Below are 23819 nucleotides of genomic sequence, written 5' to 3'. Positions count from 1 at the left end.
CCTCGGTCATGACCAAGTCTCGGAAACCACCGTGTTTCGGTGTCCAGATCCGGTTCATGAAATATAATGCTCCGTCACCCTTGGCTTCGAACTTCTTGTCCATTCCCCTAAGGGATTCACTCGTCACATTTTCAGGTTTCATGGCTTCAAGTTGAGCCGCCTGAATTTGCTTAGACAAGTGTGAATGGATGGTTATTGATAATGACTTGACTTTGCGACCAGAATATTCCTTCCGACTTAGGGCGTCTGCTACCAAGTTGGCTTTACCCGGATGATAACGAATATCGCATTCGTAATCACTGAGTAGCTCGACCCACCGTCGTTGTCTCATGTTGAGCTCCTTTTGATCAAAAATGTGTTGTAAACTCTTGTGGTCGGTAAAGATAGTGCTCTTCGTTCCATACAAGTAATGTCTCCAGATCTTCAGAGCAAACACCACGGATCCTAGTTCAAGATCGTGTGTCGTGTAGTTAACCTCGTGTGTCTTCAACTGTCTCGAGGCGTAGGCGATGACCTTACCTCGCTGCATCAGAACACATCCGAGTTCTTGATTTGATGCATTGCAATAGACTACGAAGTCTTCTATCCCTTCAGGAAGGGATAGTATTGGCACGGTGCACAAGGCTCATTTGAGCGTTTGGAACGCTCTTTCTTGTTTCTCTTCCCAGTCAAAGGCCACGCCTTTCTGGGTCAGGGTCTTAAGAGGTTTCGCTATTCGAGAGAAGTTCTGAATGAATCTGCGGTAGTAGCCAGCGAGACCTAGAAATTGGCGAATTTCGGTAGGCGTCTTAGGTGCTGACGAGTTCTCAATGGCTTTAATTTTGGATGGGTCCACGTGAATTCCCTCTTCGCTTACCACGTGTCCTAAGAATTCGACTCTTCGGATCCAAAATTCACATTTCGAGAACTTCGCATAAAGTTTCTCTTTTCGTAATGTCTCTAGAACTTGTCGCAGATGATCACCATGCTCTTTCTTACTTCGGGAGTAGATCAGGATGTCGTCAATGAAAACGATGACGAACTGATCCAAGTAAGGTCGGCATACTCTATTCATTAGATCCATGAAGACTGCGGGCGCATTGGTCAATCCGAATGGCATCACCACGAACTCGTAGTGTTTGTAACGAGTTCGGAAGGCTGTCTTCGGCACATCCTCTTCTAGCACTCGTAACTGGTGATATCCAGATCTCAGATCAATCTTGGAAAAATAGTTCGCCCCTTGCAGTTGGTCGAATAGATCATCTATGCGAGGCAGAGGGTAACGATTCTTGACCGTCAATTTGTTGAGTTCTTTGTAGTCGATACACAAACAGAATGATCCGTCTTTCTTCTTAACGAACAAGACCGGTGCTCCCCAAGGTGAGAAAGTTGGCCTTATAAAGCCCTTGCTGAGCAGTTCGTTAAGTTGACTAGAGAGTTCCTGCATCTCAGCTGGTGCTAAACGGTAGGGCGACTTGGCTACTGGGGTAGCTCCTGGGACTAAGTCGATTCTGAATTCGACCTGTCGTTGCGGAGGTAATCCAGGTAGCTCTTCTGGGAAAATGTCGGGGAAGTCGCTCACTACTGGAATGTTCTTTGGTTCTTTCGTTTCTTGGTTCGTGTCGACGACGTGAGCAAGGAATGTGTGGTATTCTTTGCGCAGATATTTCTGTGCTTGAATACTTGATATAATGCGAAGACTCGCACCAGGTTTTTCGCCGTAGACTATAAGAGTTTCGTTAGACGGGAGGTTTAGACGGACTGCTTTCTCGTAGCACATGATGTCAGCGCGATGAAGACTTAACCAATCCATGCCGATAATAACGTCGAAGCTTTTTATTGAGACCGGCATAAGGTCGATTGGGAATGAATGGTTATCTAGAGTTAGGGTACAACCTAAGTATATGCTATTAGTACTTTCAGTTTTCCCATTGGCCATTTCTACCGTGAATCGTTCATTAAGTGCGTGTGGTTGTTGCTTAAGCATGCGAGCAAATTTGTGGTTTACGAAGCTTCGCTCCACTCCACTATCGAACAGAATGCATGCATAGGAGTTATCAAGGAGGAACGTACCAGTCACCACGGTCGGGTCAGCAACTGCTTCCCCGTGGCCTATAGCTAGTACCTTTCCTGCTCCACCATCATTCTTTGCTTTGGGGCAGTCCCTCTTATAGTGGCCTGCTTCGCCACAACCATAGCAAGTTGGGCTCGCGCCAGAGCCAGGGACTTGGTTGATAGGTTGTGCCGGGAACTTACAGAAACGGACGGTGTGTCCTTTTCTGTTGCAGTTTGAGCACTGCATTTCACTGTAGGGGCCGTTGTGGTGGTAGTTTCATTTGTTGCACTTGGGCAAACTTCCAACATACCGACTCACCGGAGCAGTAGTAGCAGTAGCAGGGGTTATTGCGGCATGCATTGCCACAATTTGTTGCTTTTTGGCAGCCCGTTGCTTCTTCTTCTCATCCCAGAATTTCCGCTTAGTGTCAGCGGGTTTGGAGGGTTCTGGAATGGCTAGGGTGGTTGTGGTTGCAGGGGTTTTGACTCCATGGTCAATGAGTCTTTGTGACAAACGCTTGGCACTGTCGAAGGTAGAGGGGTTTGATGCTAAGACATTCCCCTTGTACGGAGGCACTAGCCCCCATGTGTACCGTTCGATCTTTTTCCCTTTAGTGGGAACCATATTGGGGCAGAGGGCCACCAGTTCGCTAAATCGGGCAGTGTAAGCGATCACATTTGTAACATCCAAAATTTCAAAACAATTAAAACTTTTCAAAACCACTCATTTTAATAACATTGTTACAAAAAGGTTTTCAATACATTATTTAACAGAGTATTTTCCCCAGGTTTATATCATAAAACACCAACGCGAGGAACGGTACGATCACGCCTTTGCCTTGCCACAGACTCTTGAGAACCTGAAACATAAAATCACAACTGTAAGCCCGAAAGCTTAGTGAGATACCCCCAGAATACCAACCACATATACGCCTTTCCAGGCCCTGACCTTCCGGTCCATGTGTCTCAGGGGACTTCCGTCCCTGCTGGGTAAACCTTCCGGTCCTACCCACGCCGACCTTCCGGTCCATCACACAACATAATCGCCTTCCGGCCCATAACATATTGCCTTCCGGCCCATAACATATATTGCCTTCCGGCCCATAAGCATAAAATGCATATACAACATAACGAATAATCATATAGCAGTTCATAGACAACAATCGATCAACAGATTACATATCATAGCATTACTCTAACAAGATACCGGTCTAGCCGGTCACTATCATAACATTACCCTATGAATCAGTCAACATACTAAATGCATACATACGCCTTTCCAGGCCATGACCTTCCGGTCCACATAGTAATGCCTTCCGGCCTGTAACATATAATGACAACTACCCGGATTTCCATCCGGTAAAAAGGGTCGGCCTTGGTGCCATAAACCCTAGCGATATAGTGAGGATAACTCACATCGAAACTGCCGACTGAACAGATAGCTCAAGCTGCTCCGATCACTGATACGATCTCCACCTCTGGACAGTCACCAATACACTGAACTCAAACAATAAACAACAATTACCAAAATACCCCTGGAACCATTGGTCAATCCTTGGTCAAAGACAAGATCAAAGTCAACCCCTGACTGACCCTACTCGTCGAGTCAATCCTATGACTCGCCGAGTCCCCATACTCAGAACTTCACTGAACCCGCGACCTAACTCGCCGAGTCACCCCAAGACTCGCCGAGTTCAACGACTCTGAGTCCACTCGCCCTTGACTCACCGATTCCTTAAGATTCCTTTTCTACACGTCGAGTATCCCCTCTTTACTCGACGAGTTCCTCCTGGAAGAATCGCGGGGCCACCCCGACTCAACTCGCCGAGTCTGAAGAACAACTCGACGAGTCCCAGTTATTCTTCAAGCTACTCGTCGAGTCTGTTCATCAGACTCGTCGAGTCCATGCCATGCAGTCGATCAAACTGCTTCCTGAGATAAGTATTGTCCCGAAATACACAAGCATGGGACCTTCTGGACCTCTAAGGTCCTAATACAGGGTTATAGTCGTTTGGGGGACTAGGGTAGCATTCAATCTAATCACAAAAGGGTTCCACAAACCCTAATTCCATAAACACATCAACATAGCAGAGCATAACTCGAATTCTTACCTGAATAATGTGCCCTCTGTGTCCCCAAATCCTCAGAACGTGACTCCCTTGCTGTTCCTTTAGCCAAGCCCTTCTCTTCCTTGCACAACAACTCTTCCAAGATCAACAATGGCTCTTAACTTTGCTCCAGATGCACCCAATCGATTTAGGGTTCTTCTCAGTCGACTAAAGACGGACAATGACGGCCTACAAGTGCCTCTTATACGTCCCAAACCTGAACGGTTAGGGTTTTCGCCAAACAGCGCAGACTCGCCGAGTCCATATCTGGACTCGTCGAGTCCAGTCGCGAACCCGTAACCCGGTCTGCGATCCTACTCGGCGAGTCTAGGCTCCGACTCGCCGAGTCCCCTCTTAAAACACCCCCAAAATCATAATTATATCAATATTTGAAATTCCGGGCTGTTACAACTCTCCCCCACTAGAACTAGACTTCGCCCTCGAAGTCTCACTCTGAAAATAGCCCCGAATGCTTCTCCCACATATCACGTTCCAGATCACAGTTCATTTCCGATCCCCTCCGGGGCTGCCACTGAACTAACACCCGAGGTATCTCCTTATTCCTCAGAACCTCGATCTTCCGTTCTCTGATGACCACTGGCTTCTCGGCATAATTCAAGCTTGCATCCACCTGAATGTCTTCTAATGGAACCACTGCCGAGTCATCGGCTATATACTTCCTCAATTGCGACATATGAAATATCGTGGATTTGTCTCAAATCCGTGGACAACTCCAACCGGTAGACCCTCAGGCCTACCCCCGCAATCACATGAAAAAGCCCAATATACCGGGGCCCCAACTTGCCCCTCTTCTTGAATCGAATCACTCCTCTCCAAGGAGAGGCCTTCAGAAGTACGAAGTCACCGACCTGAAACTCAAGCTCGGACCGGCGTCTGTCCGCATAACTTTCCTGTTGGCTTTGTCGAATCTGCTCTGTTGACCGAAGCACGATCTCTGTACTGCACATCACTCTCTGTAACCAAGAATTACCCAAGATGCAACTCTGCTCAAAATCTCAACAATCACTCGACCCATAAGGGTTAGGAAACCATGAATCACCGGATCCCCGATCCAAAGCCCACTTCGTCCATTCCGGACCGACTGAGAGATCCATTCTCACTCTTAGAGCAACTCTCACAAGTTCTCCTCCTGTCATCACATACACATGCTGAACTAACCCCAACACCCGCAGGTTAGAAGACCCGATACACTGATGATATCCTCGAACATCTCCCAAGATGAACCACTACATCCACCCTACACTCTGATCAGAATCACACTGAGAATTTAAGATTCTCTCTCCCCCTGCATCCCTTCCGAGCCTCAACAGACATCCCCAAACCGGATGGGTTCCTACTTCGCTGCCGCGAACACGATGCTCGAAGCCATACTCGAAATACTCTAACCATAACTCTGCTCTGCAGCTTTCATTCTCGTGAACTTGCACTCCCTTTCGGAGTTACACACCTTTCTCTTTTCCTTCCAAGGGACCCTCTTGGCCATAATGCCACTCCAACCGGTGCGACGGTGCTTGCCCCAATCGACACCACCCTTTTTGCGTAACTGCTATTCACATACTCTGGTTCTCATTGCAGGGGCTCTCAATCCCATGCACTCTCTCCACTCATCAAAATCACTGCCTCAGCTAAACAAGATCACTAACCCGGGGCCAGACCTTCCAATGCAATCACATTGCAACATACACAATCTGTAACCTCAAACTGATCCAGCAATACCAACAGAGTCTCCAGCATGACTGGACCGACTCTCATAACACATACTAGCCACTCGAGGCTATATCTCTGTGGGTCCGTACACCCAAACTCTGCGAACCCTCAGGTTCTAACTCTGGGAACCTTCCGGTTCCAGCTCTAGAAACATGCACAACATAATCCCGTGGGATTAATGCAGTACAACCCATCACGTACCTCAAACATACAAATACTCTGATCGCATAACCCCGATTACTTACTCAAGCTTGATCCCGGCCTCCTCTCAGGCCTCCACAATCAAATGCCCTAGGTCTGTATCCCGCCCCGCATACTCGACACCCGCTCTCGTCGGCCTATACTCTGAGCTGACAACACTGCTGAATCCCAACAGCTAAGCACTCTCACATACACATCGATCTCCTGGAGAATTCTCCAATTCTCCCCCACTAAAGCACTGACTAACTACCACCGATCGTCATTAATGACCTTTCAGAACAATCCTGCATAAAGAGAACATTTACACACTGACTGCTTCCCACCAGCATAAGCAACCCTCAGCAAAACACATCTCCTCCCTGATCAATCCACTCAAAAGAATCCGGTCTTTCAATTATCCACTCTACGACTGCAGATGCTACCCGACATTCAACCCAGTGTCACATCTCCACTAACAACCCTCACGAACGATAACCAACGGAATTCCCAACAATAACCCGTAACCAAACCCACAACCTGCCAAAGGATGAATACCACATCGAAAACCGCACGAGGCTACCGGCACCAAAACACCAAACTATAACCATACCAACCCATCAGGGAACAACGATTGTCAAAGCGAAAACCTGAAGTACCAATCCATAACCATGCCCAACCCGCGAAATAACGAATACCGCATCGAAATCCACACAAGATACCAGCACGGACAATACACCACAATCAACGCAAGGCAATCAAGACATCAAGAAAGCCTCATACCCGCAGCTGCCTCCGGCACTGCTCCGCCTCCCTCTGCCGCAAGCCGATAAGTACGACCCTGAGCCCTTAGGGCACCGCTCCGTCCTGTCCTCCTCCTGAACTCCTCGAGGTGGCCGGTGCTAGAGCCTGCACCGGTCCTGCAGAAAGCTGTGGACAGTTGACCCTCAAATGTTCAACCTGCCGACACTGATAACAAATCCTCAAATCCCGAATTGGCACTGACTGCCGACAATCCCGTGCACCGTGCCCCTCCTTTCCGCACTTGCGGCATGCACCACCGGACCAACAAGCTCCGGTGCCATCCCTCCCACACTTCCCACAAGTGTGGCCGCTCCGATCCCCCATTCTAACATCTACGGTCCTGGACCGTTTCGGCGCCGACTGCGACTGCATCGGGGCCTGCCTCAGCTCACGCAACTGTAACTCAACCTCTAACTTATGCCCCATGGCGGCCTCCTGCAACTCCAACAAGGTCTCGCGCCTCTGCGCAGATACGAACTGTCTGATATCCCCTTTGAGCATACTCAGATATCGGGACATCTGAGCCTGCTCCGAAGCGAACTCAGGGCAAAACATCGCCCTCTCAATAAACATCCCGGTGCTCTCAGTCACCGACTCCAAATCCTGCTTCAGCTCAAGGAACTCCCGAGCCAATCTCTCCCTCTCATCTCGCGGAACATAGCGAGTACTGAACATCTCTCTGAACTGATCCCCTGAAACCGCAGCCCTCTGCGCGTCGAAAAATGACCTCGTGGTCAATCTCCATAAATCCTTCGTTCCTAGCCTCACAGGTTCAGAGCACACCTCACCCTCTGGTCAGCAGGGCATAAACTCGTGGAGAAATACCCCTCCACGTCTGATAACCATCTCATAGCAACAATCGGGTCCTGAACCCTATCGAATATGGGAGGCTTCGTGTAATAGAAGTTCCGATACTGAAACCCCGACTAGGTCTTCCCTTTGCCGCTGCTACAGCCGCTGTAACCGCCGCGGCAGCCGTCTCTGCGAGAGCCGCATAACGCTCATCAAACTACTCAACCATGGCGGTCCTGATCGACCCAAACCATTCTGGCAACTCAGCCCGTAATAATGCAGCAACCTCATCACGCAGGATCTCGCGAATCCTCGCATCCCGCTCGCTCGTGCTCGTCCGATCGATAACCTCCGACGGCACCGATTCACCCGGAACTCGCTCTCCAGCTCCCGATCCTGATCCGGATCCACTATCATCATGCCTCGAGATCTCCATACTGAAGACACCCTACCAATCTCAGACACTTCCCAAAATCATGGGATCCAACTCTCGCAACCCTACCCTAGAGACCATGGTTTCCCTGATACGCGTATGGGTCCTGTGCTTTCAGTAGTACGGGCCCATACTACCTTCCACACCTACCCATATTTGTATGAAGTACTACCACAATACCCTAGGGAACATGCATAACAACTATCAACCCTCACCACTAGAGGAACACTGAGAACATCCCATAAGGGACCCTAGGCTACAGGCATCACATATCAGGCAACATTATCATGAATTCCTGAAGATCCCTAGCCTAACTCTAGCATGCTGTTCTATCAAGCTCAATAAAACAAATATCATGTATGGTATCTTGGGGTTAGTTACTGGCTCCGGCTGATCGTACCTCCGCGTCCTCCTTTTACTAAATTTGAAAACCATTTTAATTTCTCTTTTTAAAATCCTCCTCGATTTGAGACTGGAGTCACACGAATGTTTCCCCAATTCACTCAAACCAAGGCTCTGATACCAACTTGTAACATCCAAAATTTCAAAACAATTAAAACTTTTCAAAACCACTCATTTTAATAACATTGTTACAAAAAGGTTTTCAATACATTATTTAACAGAGTATTTTCCCCAGGTTTATATCATAAAACACCAACGCGAGGAATGGTACGATCACGCCTTTGCCTTGCCACAGACTCTTGAGAACCTGAAACATAAAATCACAACTGTAAGCCCGAAAGCTTAGTGAGATACCCCCAGAATACCAACCACATATACGCCTTTCCAGGCCCTGACCTTCCGGTCCATGTGTCTCAGGGGACTTCCGTCCCTGCTGGGTAAACCTTCCGGTCCTACCCACGCCGACCTTCCGGTCCATCACACAACATAATCGCCTTCCGGCCCATAACATATTGCCTTCCGGCCCATAACATATATTGCCTTCCGGCCCATAAGCATAAAATGCATATACAACATAACGAATAATCATATAGCAGTTCATAGACAACAATCGATCAACAGATTACATATCATAGCATTACTCTAACAAGATACCGGTCTAGCCGGTCACTATCATAACATTACCCTATGAATCAGTCAACATACTAAATGCATACATACGCCTTTCCAGGCCATGACCTTCCGGTCCACATAGTAATGCCTTCCGGCCTGTAACATATAATGACAACTACCCAGATTTCCATCCGGTAAAAAGGGTCGGCCTTGGTGCCATAAACCCTAGCGATATAGTGAGGATAACTCACCTCGAAACTGCCGACTGAACAGATAGCTCAAGCTGCTCCGATCACTGATACGATCTCCACCTCTAGACAGTCACCAATACACTGAACTCAAACAATAAACAACAATTACCAAAATACCCCTGGAACCACTGGTCAATCCTTGGTCAAAGACAAGATCAAAGTCAACCCCTGACTGACCCTACTCGTCGAGTCAATCCTATGACTCGCCGAGTCCCCATACTCAGAACTTCACTTAACCCGCGACCTAACTCGCCGAGTCACCCCAAGACTCGCCGAGTTCAACGACTCTGAGTCCACTCGCCCTTGACTCACCGATTCCTTAAGATTCCTTTTCTACACGTCGAGTATCCCCTCTTTACTCGACGAGTTCCTCCTGGAAGAATCGCGGGGCCACCCCGACTCAACTCGCCGAGTCTGAAGAACAACTCGACGAGTCCCAGTTATTCTTCAAGCTACTCGCCGAGTCTGTTCATCAGACTCGTCGAGTCCATGCCATGCAGTCGATCAAACTGCTTCCTGAGATAAGTATTGTCCCGAAATACACAAGCATGGGACCTTCTGGACCTCTAAGGTCCTAATACAGGGTTATAGTCGTTTGGGGGACTAGGGTAGCATTCAATCTAATCACAAAAGGGTTCCACAAACCCTAATTCCATAAACACATCAACATAGCATAGCATAAATCGAATTCTTACCTGAATAATGTGCCCTCTGTGTCCCCAAATCCTCAGAACGTGACTCCCTTGCTGTTCCTTTAGCCAAGCCCTTCTCTTCCTTGCACAACAACTCTTCCAAGATCAACAATGGTTCTTAACTTTGCTCCAGATGCACCCAATCGATTTAGGGTTCTTCTCAGTCGACTAAAGACGGACAATGACGGCCTACAAGTGCCTCTTATACATCCCAAACCTGAACGGTTAGGGTTTTCGCCAAACAGCGCAGACTCGCCGAGTCCATATCTGGACTCGTCGAGTCCAGTCGCGAACCCGTAACCCGGTCTGCGATCCTACTCGGCGAGTCTAGGCTCCGACTCGCCGAGTCCCCTCTTAAAACACCCCCAAAATCATAATTATATCAATATTTGAAATTCCGGGCTGTTACAACATTGGTTCCCTTCATGGTCAGGTTCCAGAGTTCATGTTCCAACTTCTGGACTTCGCCCCTCGGGCAGTATTCCTCAGTCATGAGGTCCTTCATCATTTCCCAGCTCATGTCGTTAGCCACGACGAGTGTTAGGGCTTTAACGTGGCCGTTCCACCACGTTAGGGCTTTTCCCTCACAGGTGCATGCGGCATATTTAACTTTGCACGCAGCAGGGCATGAACAGATTTCGAAGACTGATTCAGTCTTTTCGAACCATTGCGAGAGGGCAATGACTCCGCCGGTGCCATAGAAAGGCTTCGGCTTGCAATTTGTGAAATCCTTGTAGGAGCACTCTCTCGAGCGCACATGGATTTCGATCGGAATAAATTCAATAGGGGTTCCACCTCTGCTGGCATCGGATGAGTGATACTGAGCCATGGCAGTTGCCACTACTGCAGCTACGGCAACATTCAGAGCTGCAGTATCGATGACCGGAGGCGGTGGAGGTGCAGGGTTATTCCTGGGAGATTTGCGAGGAGGCATCTTTCAGCCATAAGTTTATAAAGATAAGAAAAATTGGTAAGAATCAATTTGTAAGCAACGTGAGAGTTTCACATGGACTAACTAACCATAGCCCAACTGTCAAATGAGTGTTTGAAATCACAACAAGGAATATTAGTAGAAAAACACAAGTGTATAGATTTTTTTTTTTACATATTAGATAGATGTCAATCATACTGGTATTACTGATGTAATAAGTTCAGGGAAAATCGACCTAACAGTAGGTCTTACATCATACCATACAGACCAGATTGACAGTCCTTAGATTCCTCATTAGAGTACCGAAAGTTAGGAATATTTTACAGACAAGTGCTTCTTAGAGCATAGATGTTCAAGGCTATTCCTTAATCAAAAGACAGAGATGTACTAGAAATCATCTAACGGCGATGGGAATTTCCCGGGCGAGCCCTGAGGTCGGACACTTGACGAAACACCTCTTGAAGGTGTCGATCCTGAGCCCTCTGACGAGCTCGAAGTTCCAAGACTTCAGCACGGGAGGCAGCCAGCTGTTGTTGTAGGGTTTCATTGGTTCTTCGGGTCCGTTCCATGTCTTCTTCAAGACGGCGGATGCGGACTATGTTGACACCTGAGTTGGCATCAATCTCCATGAACCGGTCGATGGCTGCTCGACCTTGCTCGTCATTACGAGCTATTCGGCGGATAATGACAGGCAAAGCTCGGTCAACAGAGCCACCATTGCTGACGTTGTAAAAGGTTCGGTCCCCAAAGTATGGTAAGGGTTGACCCTGTTCATCACTCCAGCGATTCAAGTTGGTTGCCCACAAGGGAGTAGGACCTGGAAAAGCTGGTCGAGGGTTGTTGTTCGGGGCTTGACCTACAAGCGGTAGGTTGTTGACTTCAGGCTCGGAGTCAGATCCATCAGAAAAGCCTTTTGCAAGGTGATCATCCAAAAGAATTGGATGGTCATTCTCGGGCTCTTCTTCGATCCACCCGGCATTGCCTTCATTTGGAAAGTACGGGTCGCCATGATGGAATCCAACCATTTAGATCTACGCGAGAAGAGAGGTGTAAGAATATAGTATACGTGTAACTAGTAGTACAAAAATACACCTATAGTATTTTAAGTTTAAGTTCTACTGATCTTCTTGTGGTATTGTTGGTAAGTTTTTAGACTTGTTAACACATCATAACCATTCTAGGGCATATGCTAATCACTCCTAGGACCAGCATAGTTGATCAGGCTATGCCATTCCCAGGACTGACCATACATCCCCGAGCTCACTTGTGATATTTAACAATCGTAATACTTTTGTTCTTGTCATTGTGACACTGATTTTAGTATGAATGCAGACTAGTATACTTAATTAAATATTTTAATATTTAAAGTATAGACTCTTGGTCAGAGTGTTTTAATCCCTATTGGGTTTATAGTTTAGTATATCTTTTATGGGTTGATATACTTGATTCACAATAAACAATGCTCTGATACCAATCTGTCACACCCCAAAACCAAGAACGGCGGAAACGTTCTGGGGCGGAGGACGTCATGTATAGTATCACAACACAGTAAATGTAAATAAGCAAACAACATCATCCATTGCATTAAATATATAATTTTAATACAAGTGTGTTCTGTACAATTATAGACACCAAAATAATGTAAAACAAAATAATATGAGATGAGTCTTGAAAGCGCTCCATCTTCTCTAAAGCTGGCATCGGTACCTGTCTACTGATGACCTGAGAATACAAGTTATTTTGAAAGAGTTTATCAGCATTAAGCTGGTGAGTTCATAAGTATTTTAGTGTCGGTGTTTGTTATCAAAATCGTTTGAACGTGTCTCAAGTATAAGTTTGTAAAATGTATGTAAGTGTTTGTAAAAGTTTGATCTCTCAGAAAAACCTATATCTTCTATTAAAGTAGCCTTCTACCAAGGCTTAACTGTTTTGTACGCTCGTTTGTTGTAAAAGTGAGTAATTTACCAAGTGTAACTATCATTTAATAAAATATAGTTTGTACATTAATGTTCAAGTGAGGTTATCACTAAAATATGTAATGGGTAAATCATTGTAGTACTGTAGTTTTGTATAATAGGAACTACTGTTGTACTAACTACCTTAAACCGGATTTATATTAAGGTAAAATGTGATAAATTGCACCATGCTATCGACTGGTAACAACGACATACGAATGGTCGTAATAACGGAATGACGTTTGGCACCTGCAGACCTGCAGGTCCGGCTGTAGCTAGCAGCAAGGTGTAGGATAGTTAATCCAGTATAGATCTATACGCAAACTCATGCTCTCCCTCCAAGAGAATTCTGGCTACAACTCGGTACATGACATTTAAGGCATACTCCGATACAGTGGATCACAATTGTTAACGTATTCTCGTATATGTAATGTAATGTTTCTAGTTCTAGTATAGTTGTATATGTTCTCCTCCTAGTATAGTTGTATATGTTCTCGTAGTATAGCTGTATATGGACTCATGAATGAACTGACTCATTGAACTAGCAGTTGTAATAGTATGATCCTGTTACCCCGATGGTAACCTTCTAATGATGTGTCTAGTACGTATGAATACGGAAGTACTTTTATGTCTATATATGTATATTTGATATATAATTAATATTGAAACGACCTTCGGATGGTCACCCGAAATCCCACCAGACCATATCTCAAGGCGCGAAAAGGAAATAGGGCGGATGGCCTTCCTAAGCCTTTTAAACATTATTTATACATCTATACATATATGGACATGCAATTTATAATATAAAAGCATAAATAAGTTTTTATAAGACATTTTAAACATAATTATTATTTCAAGAAAAGATCGACTTGATGTCAATCTATAAAACAATTTGAAGGCATAAGTTTGATAAAACAGTTTAAGTATAAGGAACATATATTTGAATCACAGTTTGTAAATAAGTTTGGAAAGTAAAAGAACTTGTAAAACATTTTGAAGTAAAACTGTTTGATAAACAGTTTGATAAACAGGTTGAATAGTGATAAAATCATTGGTTTCCTAGTTATTAATCACATGTGATTAATGCAATCACATGTGATTGAAGCAATAACTATAAGTATTTAACTTGTATCCCCCCCATAAAGTATTTAAAACATTTAAAATCATTTCAAAGGTTGATTAAAGGGGTATGAACTCACTTGTGGTGAGTAGATTGGACTGTAGTATCGGATACCGTGCTAGGTGGCAAACAGAGACTTGTTTACACGCACGAGCCTAGTTATCATATAATAAGCATATATATAATTAATTAGCCAAATAATAACTTAATAAAATAAGTTGGGACACTTAGGAACATGAAAACACTTTGCATAAATGTTATAGGTCCTAAGGGTTGCATCTAAGTCGATACGGGACAAGGCAAAAAGGGGTTTAATGCACCAATGACCTTGTATAAGAGCTTACCACCCAATAAACCCCACCTTTGGAGTTTACGGCCGTAAACCCATGAGTTTATGGCCATGAACTCCTCACTTGGTGGTTTTGGGTGTTTTAAGGTGCTATTTCAATCCTAGAATAAGCCTAGCACTTGTGGAATAATTCTTGAAGTAGTTTAAGGCCCTAGAATGCTCCATAGAGGAGTTTATGGCCTAATGACCATATCCCCTAGAGTTTACGGCCGTAAACGCCTATAGGGTATTGGTTTTAATTCATTTGGGGCACTTGCACATGTAGGATAGCTTCCATGTTTTTGTCTAAGGCTAATGGGGACAATAGGCACACATTTGTGCCTTCACTTGGAGTTTACGGCCCAAGTGATGTTCCTTGGCCGTAAACTCCCATTAAGGGATGATTTTGATGTCCTTTACTGCCCATTCAAGTTACAAGTATCAAAGGGTAATTGTCTACAAGCCTTAGGGGTGTTTAGGGTACACTTTGCCCTTGAAAAAGGGGTTTACGGCCCAAGGGCATATCCTTGGCCGTAAACTCCTAAAACTCTATGAGTTTGAAGTGTTTTGGTGTCCAAATTAGCTACAAGCATTAGAGGGTAAATGTCTTTAAGCTTTAGGGGTGGTTTAGGGCACTTATAGCCCTTAAAAAGGGGTTTACGGCCCAAGAGATATCCTTGGTCGTAAACTCCTATAACTTGTGGTTCTTAAATGATTTCAAGCCTCTAATGTTCATACATTAAGTCCCTAACTAGTTGTCTATCATCGAAATGGGACTAGGTAGCCTTAAAGCTCCATTTTGGAGTTTCCTCCCCAAGAACGTTCTTGGGCGGTAAACTCCCGGATCTTGCATTTTAGACATGTAAATGATGTTATAAAGCATATAACAAGTAATGAAACACATCTAGGAAAGTGGACTCACAATCTGGGATGAAAACCCGAAGATCCTTCAGAGAGAAAATGGCTTTTCTCTATTTGGAATTGTGAATAATGAATTAATTAAATTCAGAAATCTATTTATAGTCCTGAAATATTTTGGCAGAAAATATTTTTATCCCGGATATTGGACTGTAACATTATGAAACTTGGAATGTTCAAGTTTCAGAAACCCAGGAGCATCCACTCTCCTGATATCTCCTTAAACGTAAACCCTAATGTACACAAACTTGTTCGGAAAAGTATGAAATTCACTGAAACTGGACTAGCTTCTATTGAATAGATAATGTTCGTACAAATGGAAATTTCGGGTTGTCACAATTAAGAAGGGAAAAGGTCTAGAATTGGATATGACTAAAAGGATTAAGCAATAGTTGAGGACAATCTAAGGTTTACCAAAGATTGGTTGCTCAGGGTATGACACCCAAATTTTGCAAAAATTTTAAACTTTTAAAACCCATCTTAAATTAAATTAAAACAACTGAAATAGTCATAACATAATCCATCAACATAATAATCATATAAAATAAGTGTGGAAGTAATAATAATAATAAGGTCCCAACAAAAATAACTAGTAGCAATGTCCCGGTGCTCCATGTCAAGCCTTAGCCTCTTTAATCTTAACACCTAAAAAGTTATAAGAGAAACCGTAAGCACAAAGCTTAGTGAATGCAAACACAGACATTGTACTAACAGTCATATTTACTAACCCTAAACCATTTTCCAATTATAATTATATGATAAGGGCAAAGAACGAATCAATGCCTATAATACAAGAAGGACTTGTAGGTTTGAACCGCACCGGGAAGATCCCGTATCATTTGGCCCTAATCACCGCAACTCATGATGAGTATTATGTTGGTGATATTACCTACCCACCGCACCGGTAAATCTGTATCCTTTGGTGGTGTCCCCATATCCATAATTAGTTACATAAAGTGCACATGTACGAATTAAAACATCGGTTATATAGCATGCCTTTATAATAAATTCAAATAATCACACACGAGCTAACTAGCAAACGCAAACATCAATACAATGGTGTGAGAGAACTCACCTTGAGTGAGTAGTAAGGATAACTAACAATCAAATAATGCTACCAAGCTTGAGCAAACTTCAAAACCTCATTAATACGAATCAAGGCTGGAAATGAACAAGAATTTAGCTCCAAACAACAGCCCCTTGGCAGCTCTTGATCCCAAAGAGAGAGAGAGAGAGAGAGAGAGAGAGAGAGAGAAGAATGGCGTGAGGGAGAGAGAGAGAGAATAGGGTTTAGAGTGTTTTTCTTGTGTGTGTTCCAAATGACTCAACTAACGTATTAAGTACTATTAACTAGATGGATTTTGCAAATAGACCCATAGCCCATGGACTTCAATAAAAGGAGTTTACAAGATGATTAAAAGAGTCGAATAACATAAGAAAATCAGACCGTGGTTAAATAAATTAACCCAAGGTTACAAGAATAATTAAATTAAAATAACTAAACGTACCGAGAAAAACCGGGGCGTTACAACTCTCCCCTACTAAGAACGGACTTCGTCCTCAAAGTCAACACCTAAAAACAGTTTCGGATAGTGAGCCCTCATCTCGCCTTCTGGTTCCCAAGTCCATTCCAAACCCTTCCTATGTTGCCACTGCACCTTAACCAGGTTTATAGTCTTGTTGCAGAGAGCTTTTGTCTTTCGTTCTAAAATAGTGATTGGCTTCTCAACATAATTGAGACGCCCGTCAATCTGTATGTCCTCCAGTGGTATCACAGTGGTCTCATCAACAATGCATTTTCGTAACTGATACATGTGAAACGTATTATGAATTAGACTAATCTCGTTAGGCAGCTCTAAATGGTAAGCCACCTTTCCCATACGGGATATGACCTTGTAGGGTCCAATGAATCGGGGTCCGAGCTTTCCCTGTTTTCGAAATCGAATCACACCTTTCCAGGGGGAGACTTTGAGCAAAACATAATCTCCCACATGGAACTCAAGATCGGAGCATATTTTGTCAGCATAACTTTTCTGACGACTCCTCACTATAACCAAATGATCCCGAATCATGTGGATTTTCTCTGTAGTCCGAAGCACGGTATCGGTACTCCCAAGTACCCTCTGCCCTACCTCACCCCAACAAACGGGCGTTACAAATCAGATCTAACAAAGACAACACCATTGTCATCTGGAGACACTTAGCACGAATCGGTTCGACAGATTGTTTACGACTGAGAGCATCAGCTACAACATTAGATTTACCGGGGTGGTAGTGAATTTCACAATCATAATCTTTTACCACATCCAATCATCTGATCTGCCTCATGCTCAAATACCGCTACTCGAACAAGTATTTCAGACTCTTATGGTCAGTGTATATGATACACTTCACTCCATAGAGATAGTGTCTCCAAATCTTAAGAGCGAAAACAACAGCCTCAAGCTCCAAATCATGAGTGGGGTAGTTCCGTTCGTGGGGTTTCAGCTGTCGGGAGGCATAGGCTATCATCCTATCCCATTGCATTAACACGGCACCAAGACCCTGAAGCGATGCATCATAGTAAACCACCATATCCTCAACCCTATCAGGTAAGGCCAAAATCAGAGCATCACACACTCGCTTCCTCAGCTCATCAAACACAAATTGTTGCTCCGAACCCCAAACGAATTTCACTGATTTCTTGGTCAATCGGGTGAGTGGCAAGGCGATTTTAGAGAATTTTTCAATGAACCTACAGTATTAACTGGCTAAACCATAGAAACTGCGAATTTCAGAAGGTGTTTTTGGAATCTCCCATTGTTTAACCGCATCAACCTTGGCTTGATCGACCTTAATACTGTGTTTCTTTACCACATGCCCCTAGAACTGAACTTCTTCTAACCAAAATTCACATTTTGAGAATTTAGCATAAAGCCTTTCTCTTGCCAGAGTTTCCAGAATCTCCCGAAGGTGTTACTTATGCTCTTCTTTGGTCTTAGAATAGACCAAGACGTCATCAATGAACACTATGACCGAATGGTTAAGCATCGGGTTACACACCCGGTTCATGAGATCCATAAACGCTGCGGGTGCATTGGTGAGCCCAAAAGGCATCACCACGAACTCAAAATGCCCATAACGAGTACGGAATGTTGTTTATGTCTTCTTCACGAACCTGCATCTGATGGTAACCGCAGCATAAATCAATCTTGGAGAACCAAGACGCTCCTTAAAGCTGATAGAAAAGATCGTCAATACGTGGAAACGTGTACCTATTCTTTATCGTGCGCTTGTTTAGCTCCCTATAATCAATACACATTCGTTGAGATCCATCTTTCTTCTTCACAAAGAGAATAGGAGCACCCCATGGCGAGCAGCTTGGTCGTATAAACCCTTTATCACTTAGTTCTTAAAGTTGATCTTGGAGCTCTTTCATCTCAGGTGGTGCCAAGCGGTAAGGAGATTTAACTACCGAAGTCGCACCCGACACCAAATCAATGTGAAACTCCACTTGCCGAATAGGTGGTAAACTAGGGAGTTCCTCCAGAAAGACATCACTGAAGTTGGAAATGATAGGAACGTCGTCTAGTGCTATAGCAAAAGAGCAAGAAGCGATGGCCAGGCAGGGAATGTCTCCCTGAATGATAAGTTCTCCACCACTAGGGTTTTGAACACGAACTTGCTTCTTACGACAGTGGATTTCCACATCACACGCATCAATACAATCCATGCCTACGATAACGCAGAGCTCTCGCATCGCAATAGGGATAAGATCAATAGGGAATTCAACTCCAGAAAACTTGAGAGTGCAACCCCGATAAACATCGGTGACAAAAATGGTGTGGTTATCGACAACTTCGACAACCATTGGGTGAGCCAATTTTCCGATACTACGCCCCAAACGATTCATAAACGTGCGAGATACAAAAGAATGGGTAGCACCGCTATCAAACATAACAACATCGGGCTCGGAATCTAGAAAATAAGTGCCTGCCACTGTCGCTGTAATCATCGGCTCCTCCATAGTCATCTGGTGAGCACGACCTCGTGTCACCATAGTGGGCCCATTAGAGGACAATGCAATTGCAGGATTTGTACCCCCGTCTCCTTTACTAGTCTTCAGCTTCGGGCATTCGGGCTTCTTGTGTCCCGTCTCATTGCAGTGATAGCAGACGGGAACTGCAGAAGTAATATGAGGTATTGCACTCGCAGGGGGATCCCTACAATTCTTCCAATGACTCCCTAGCTTTTGCAGTTGTAGCATATCAACGGATTTTTCTCGCCCTGAAGACGTCCTATACTCATACCTTGACTTACTACCCTGCTTTTGCTTTTTTTTGGGCATCTCTGGATGTCTTGGAAGAAGTGTCATTGGCCTTCCTCTTGGACTGGGTCTGTTAAACACCTCCAAAGGCTTCCATGAGCTTCCATGAGTGCATAGAACCTTATATTCCTTCATGAGATGCACCAAAACACACACCAATGATTCACACATGAGTTTACGGCCCAAGAACATTCTTGGACCGTAAACACAATGTGACAACCCGAAGTTTGCTCCATCGCCGTAACCCGTTTTCGTCCATAAAATTCATCTTTTTCGAATTGTTTCCGTTTAAGCTTTTAAATTAAGTCATTATTTTTGAGACTTCTATTATGACTTAATTGGTATCCAAACAGGTTAGAAACTCATGAAAACATCCCAAATTATTGTTTAGAAAATTATTAGTTACGACCACGTTGAGTTACGGCAAATTAATCGGGTACGACCAAAAGCTCTGTTTAACGTCGGTATCGGGTAGAATTTCTCTGGGCCATAAACTCAACCCCTATATAAGGGATTGAGTGACATCATTTTGAAGCTTTTTCTCTCTCTTAAAACACTTTCTCTCACTATTCTCTCTCTAAAAACTCGAGTTTGATCCAAAAAACCCCTTTCAAGCTTCAATTTGGTAAGTAATCTATCCTAGCTTGTTATTAAGCTTTCTTATCATGCAAATCTATGTTTGAATCACCCAAAACACTCAAGAACATGTGTTTAAGGTTTAAGAACCCTTCCAAAACCGTGAACAACCCTAAAGAGGGTTTTGAAGCCCCAAAACCCTTCCAAATCACTTCTAGTGCTTAGTTATGGCTTAGAAACTTGCATGCATGAGCTTAGGACCCCATAATCTCACCAATTGAGGTATGGACATGAGTTTACGGCCCAAGAACATTCTTGGACCTTAAAACCTCATTCATGGAACATAAACACCTTTTTGAGGTGTTAAATTGCCCTTAAACACCTCCAAAGGCTTCCATGAACTTCCATGAGTGCATAGAACCTTATATTCACTCATGAGATGCACCAAAACACACACAAATGATTCACACTTGAGTTTATGGCCCAAGAACATTCATGGACTGTAGACACCCATCCTTAGACCATAAACACCCCCAAAGGGTATTAAAGTGCCTTTAACACCTTGTATGGCTTGGAATTTGACTTAGAACTTTGTATGCTTAACCTACAACCACTAAATCGCATGAAGCATGGACAAAAATGAGTTTACGGTTGTAAACTCATGTTTTTAAGGTAGTAAACTCCCCAAGAACATCTTCATAAACCATAAAATCCTTATCCAAGGTCATTCAAGTCCCGTTCACTTCCTAAGACATGGAATCAACCCTAGAACCTTCCCGTGTGCATTGTAAGACCATTTGGCATCCAAGAACACACCACCCATGATTTTACAGCCATAAACTCTTGGGGATATGATCATTGGACCGTAAACTCCCTTAAGGGCTTATTCTTGAAGAGTAAACTCCATAATTAGGCCCCACACACCCTTAGATGCCACCCGGGTCACTCCAAACACTTGAATTGAAGTGTTTTCGCACCTCGGAATGTTTATTCATTTTAAAGTAGTATATCAAGGCCTAATTAGATACATTTTATGTATCTCTTCATATTACATAGGAATCTTGTGCGTTTGCAAGCCCCGAACTGACGTTTAGCATCCTAGCCGACACATTCCTCGTCCGGTGAGTTCATACCCCTACTCTTTTTCCGTGTTTTTCAAATGTTTTCAGGGGGGAAAACAAGAAAAAGTACAAAGAAATCTTGTACTCAAACTTATTATTACGGTTCAAATGTTTATATTATGTATGTTTTTAATATCGAAAACTGTGTTAACCAATAATTCGAATTGCAGAGTTAGCTTTCAGACTAAGCATAGATTTCTTGATAAAGTGTTATAATCTATGTTATATTTCATAATTTATGAATAATTAATACTAATCATCAATTAGGATTAATACGAATATGAATACGAATATGAATGCGAATACGAATACGAATACGAATACAAATACAAATACAAATACGAATACGAATACGAAAGTACAATTAGAAACAGAGCGAATACGAATACGATACGAATACGAATACAAAAGTACAACTAGAAACAGAGCGAATACGAAAGTATAGTTAGAATCAGAGCGAATACGAAAGTACAGTTAGGAATAGAATACGAATACGAATGCGAATATGAATACGAATACGAATACGAATACGAATACGAATATGAATACGAATGCGAATGCGAATACGAATACGAATACGAATACGAATACGAATACGAATACGAATACGAATACGAATACGAATACGAAAGCACGCCTTTGGATACATTCGAGTGTAGGACAACTATGATATCAGAATACCTAACTAATACGACAAGTATGATAGATACTTGTACATTACATTTGGATTCAATAACTAAACTTTACTTTTAGGAAAATAAGGGTTTTTCGTGGGATAACTGAACTGTTCTTAACTAGACCATGTAACTAATGGATAACTAAACGTTACTTTTAAGAAAAATCAGGGTTTTTCCTGGGATAACAAACTGTACATAACCGGATCGTATAATAAACGGATAACTCAACTATACTTATAAGAAAATATGGGATTTTCTTGGATAACAAACATTTTTTGGAAAACCAAAGGAGACTTGTACATTTTCAGAAAACAAACCTCTTATGAACTCACCAGCTTTATGCTGATTTTCAAACTACTTGTATTCTCAGGTCCACATTAGACAGGTACCTAGCGATCCTTTTGGCGAAGACGGAGTACCTAGAAGACACGTCCTTACTTTTGTTCACATGATATATATATATATATATATATATATATATATATATATATGTATGACACATGTAACTCTTTGTTTACAGACAATGTAAATGAATCTATGTAATGTAAAGTTTTTGTGTTTATTATGCTTACTATGTACATTGGTTGCGATATTCATGACATCCTCCGCCCCGGAACGTTTCCGCCTTCGGTTTCGGGGTGTGACAGATTGGTATCAGAGCCCTTGTTTATAGTGAACTAGTATACCAAACCTTACATGGTATAAGACTATAAACACTAAGGGGCCTAGGTGCTCTGAACTAAAAGTATACCTTAAAGTATAAGTATCTTCAAAAGTATACAAGTATACCTAACCATCGAAATCCGTAACTACAAGTAGAACAAAACATAAGTAAATGGGTGTTGTATGCTGCGGTTAAACCTAGGCAGTTATGTAGTCGTGTCTAGGATCAATATAGTCTGGCCAACTATATTCATTCGAGACACGACCAACATGTGCTTGGGAGTGACTGTGGTATGCGGGATGCCTAAAACTTACCCAATACCCAAACAACGAGTCGTCGTCACAGCGAATCATGAAATACTATGGGAGTATTTCTCGAGCCATATCCATTATAGAAGATCTCATTCCAGCGTTGCTCCTCAATCATCCCTTTAGCGATAGTTTAGTTGCTTTGATAACTCTTTCTTGCTTTATCGCTTAATAGAATTCTATATCTATCTTAATGAGATATCCCCTGTTCCATATCTCTTGATTCAATTTAGAGGACTTACCATCCTCTCTTTCCTGATCTTTTTAGATCAAGATGCCTCCAAGAAAGAGACCTAGTTGAAAGAACAACAATCCTGCTCCGCCACCACCTCCTCCTCAATTCGATCCCATCATATTTCAAGCAGTTGTCAATGCTACTGTGGCTGCTACCCTATCACAAATGAACCTTAGTGGCTTAGGTGGGCAAGGAGGTGGTCCCCAGCCCCAAAATTAGGAAGGTAGCCAGGGACACCGGAAGGAGTGTTCCTATAAGGACTTTATGAACGCAAAACCCACATTCTTCGATGGCACATGAGGTGTCATTGCCCTAACTCGCTGGTTAGAGAAAATCGAATTTGTCTTCAAGATCTGTGCATGTTCAAAATCCGACAAGGTGAAATTCGTCGCCTGCACGTTCACCGATAAAGCTCTAACATGGTGGAACAGCCGAGTCAAATCTCTAACCCTACCTGTAGCCAATGCTATAGGTTGGGAAGTCATGAAGGAACTTCTATTCGCGGAGTACTGCCCTCGCAGCGAAATACAAAAGCTGGAGCATGAGCTCTGGAACCTGAAGATGAAAGGTTCCGATATCGCCACTTACACTTCAAGGTTTGACGACTTGACGCTTCTTTGTCCGGGGATGGTTACCCCGAAGAGTAA

General features: G+C 43.5%; 1 protein-coding gene across 1 annotated transcript; it reads right to left on the bottom strand.

Annotated features, from left to right (window-relative positions):
• Positions 1-18676: 18676 nt before the first annotated feature.
• Positions 18677-19639, bottom strand: LOC145049733 (uncharacterized). Its single transcript, XM_078998101.1, has one exon. The coding sequence runs from the start codon at positions 19637-19639 to the stop codon at positions 18677-18679; it is 963 nt and encodes a 320-aa protein (XP_078854227.1).
• Between the last annotated feature and the right edge of the window lie 4180 nt (positions 19640-23819).

This window comes from Lactuca serriola, chromosome 5, assembly GCF_051521515.1.
Source record: "Lactuca serriola cultivar US96UC23 chromosome 5, Lser_US96UC23_V15, whole genome shotgun sequence".
Lineage (NCBI taxonomy): Eukaryota > Viridiplantae > Streptophyta > Magnoliopsida > Asterales > Asteraceae > Lactuca > Lactuca serriola.
This window is presented reverse-complemented; position numbering and strand designations above follow the sequence as displayed.

Coding starts and splice junctions, on each gene's coding strand:
- LOC145049733 (XM_078998101.1), bottom strand. CDS start 19,639: ATGACACTTCTTCCAAGACATCCAGAGATGCCCAAAAAAAAGCAAAAG.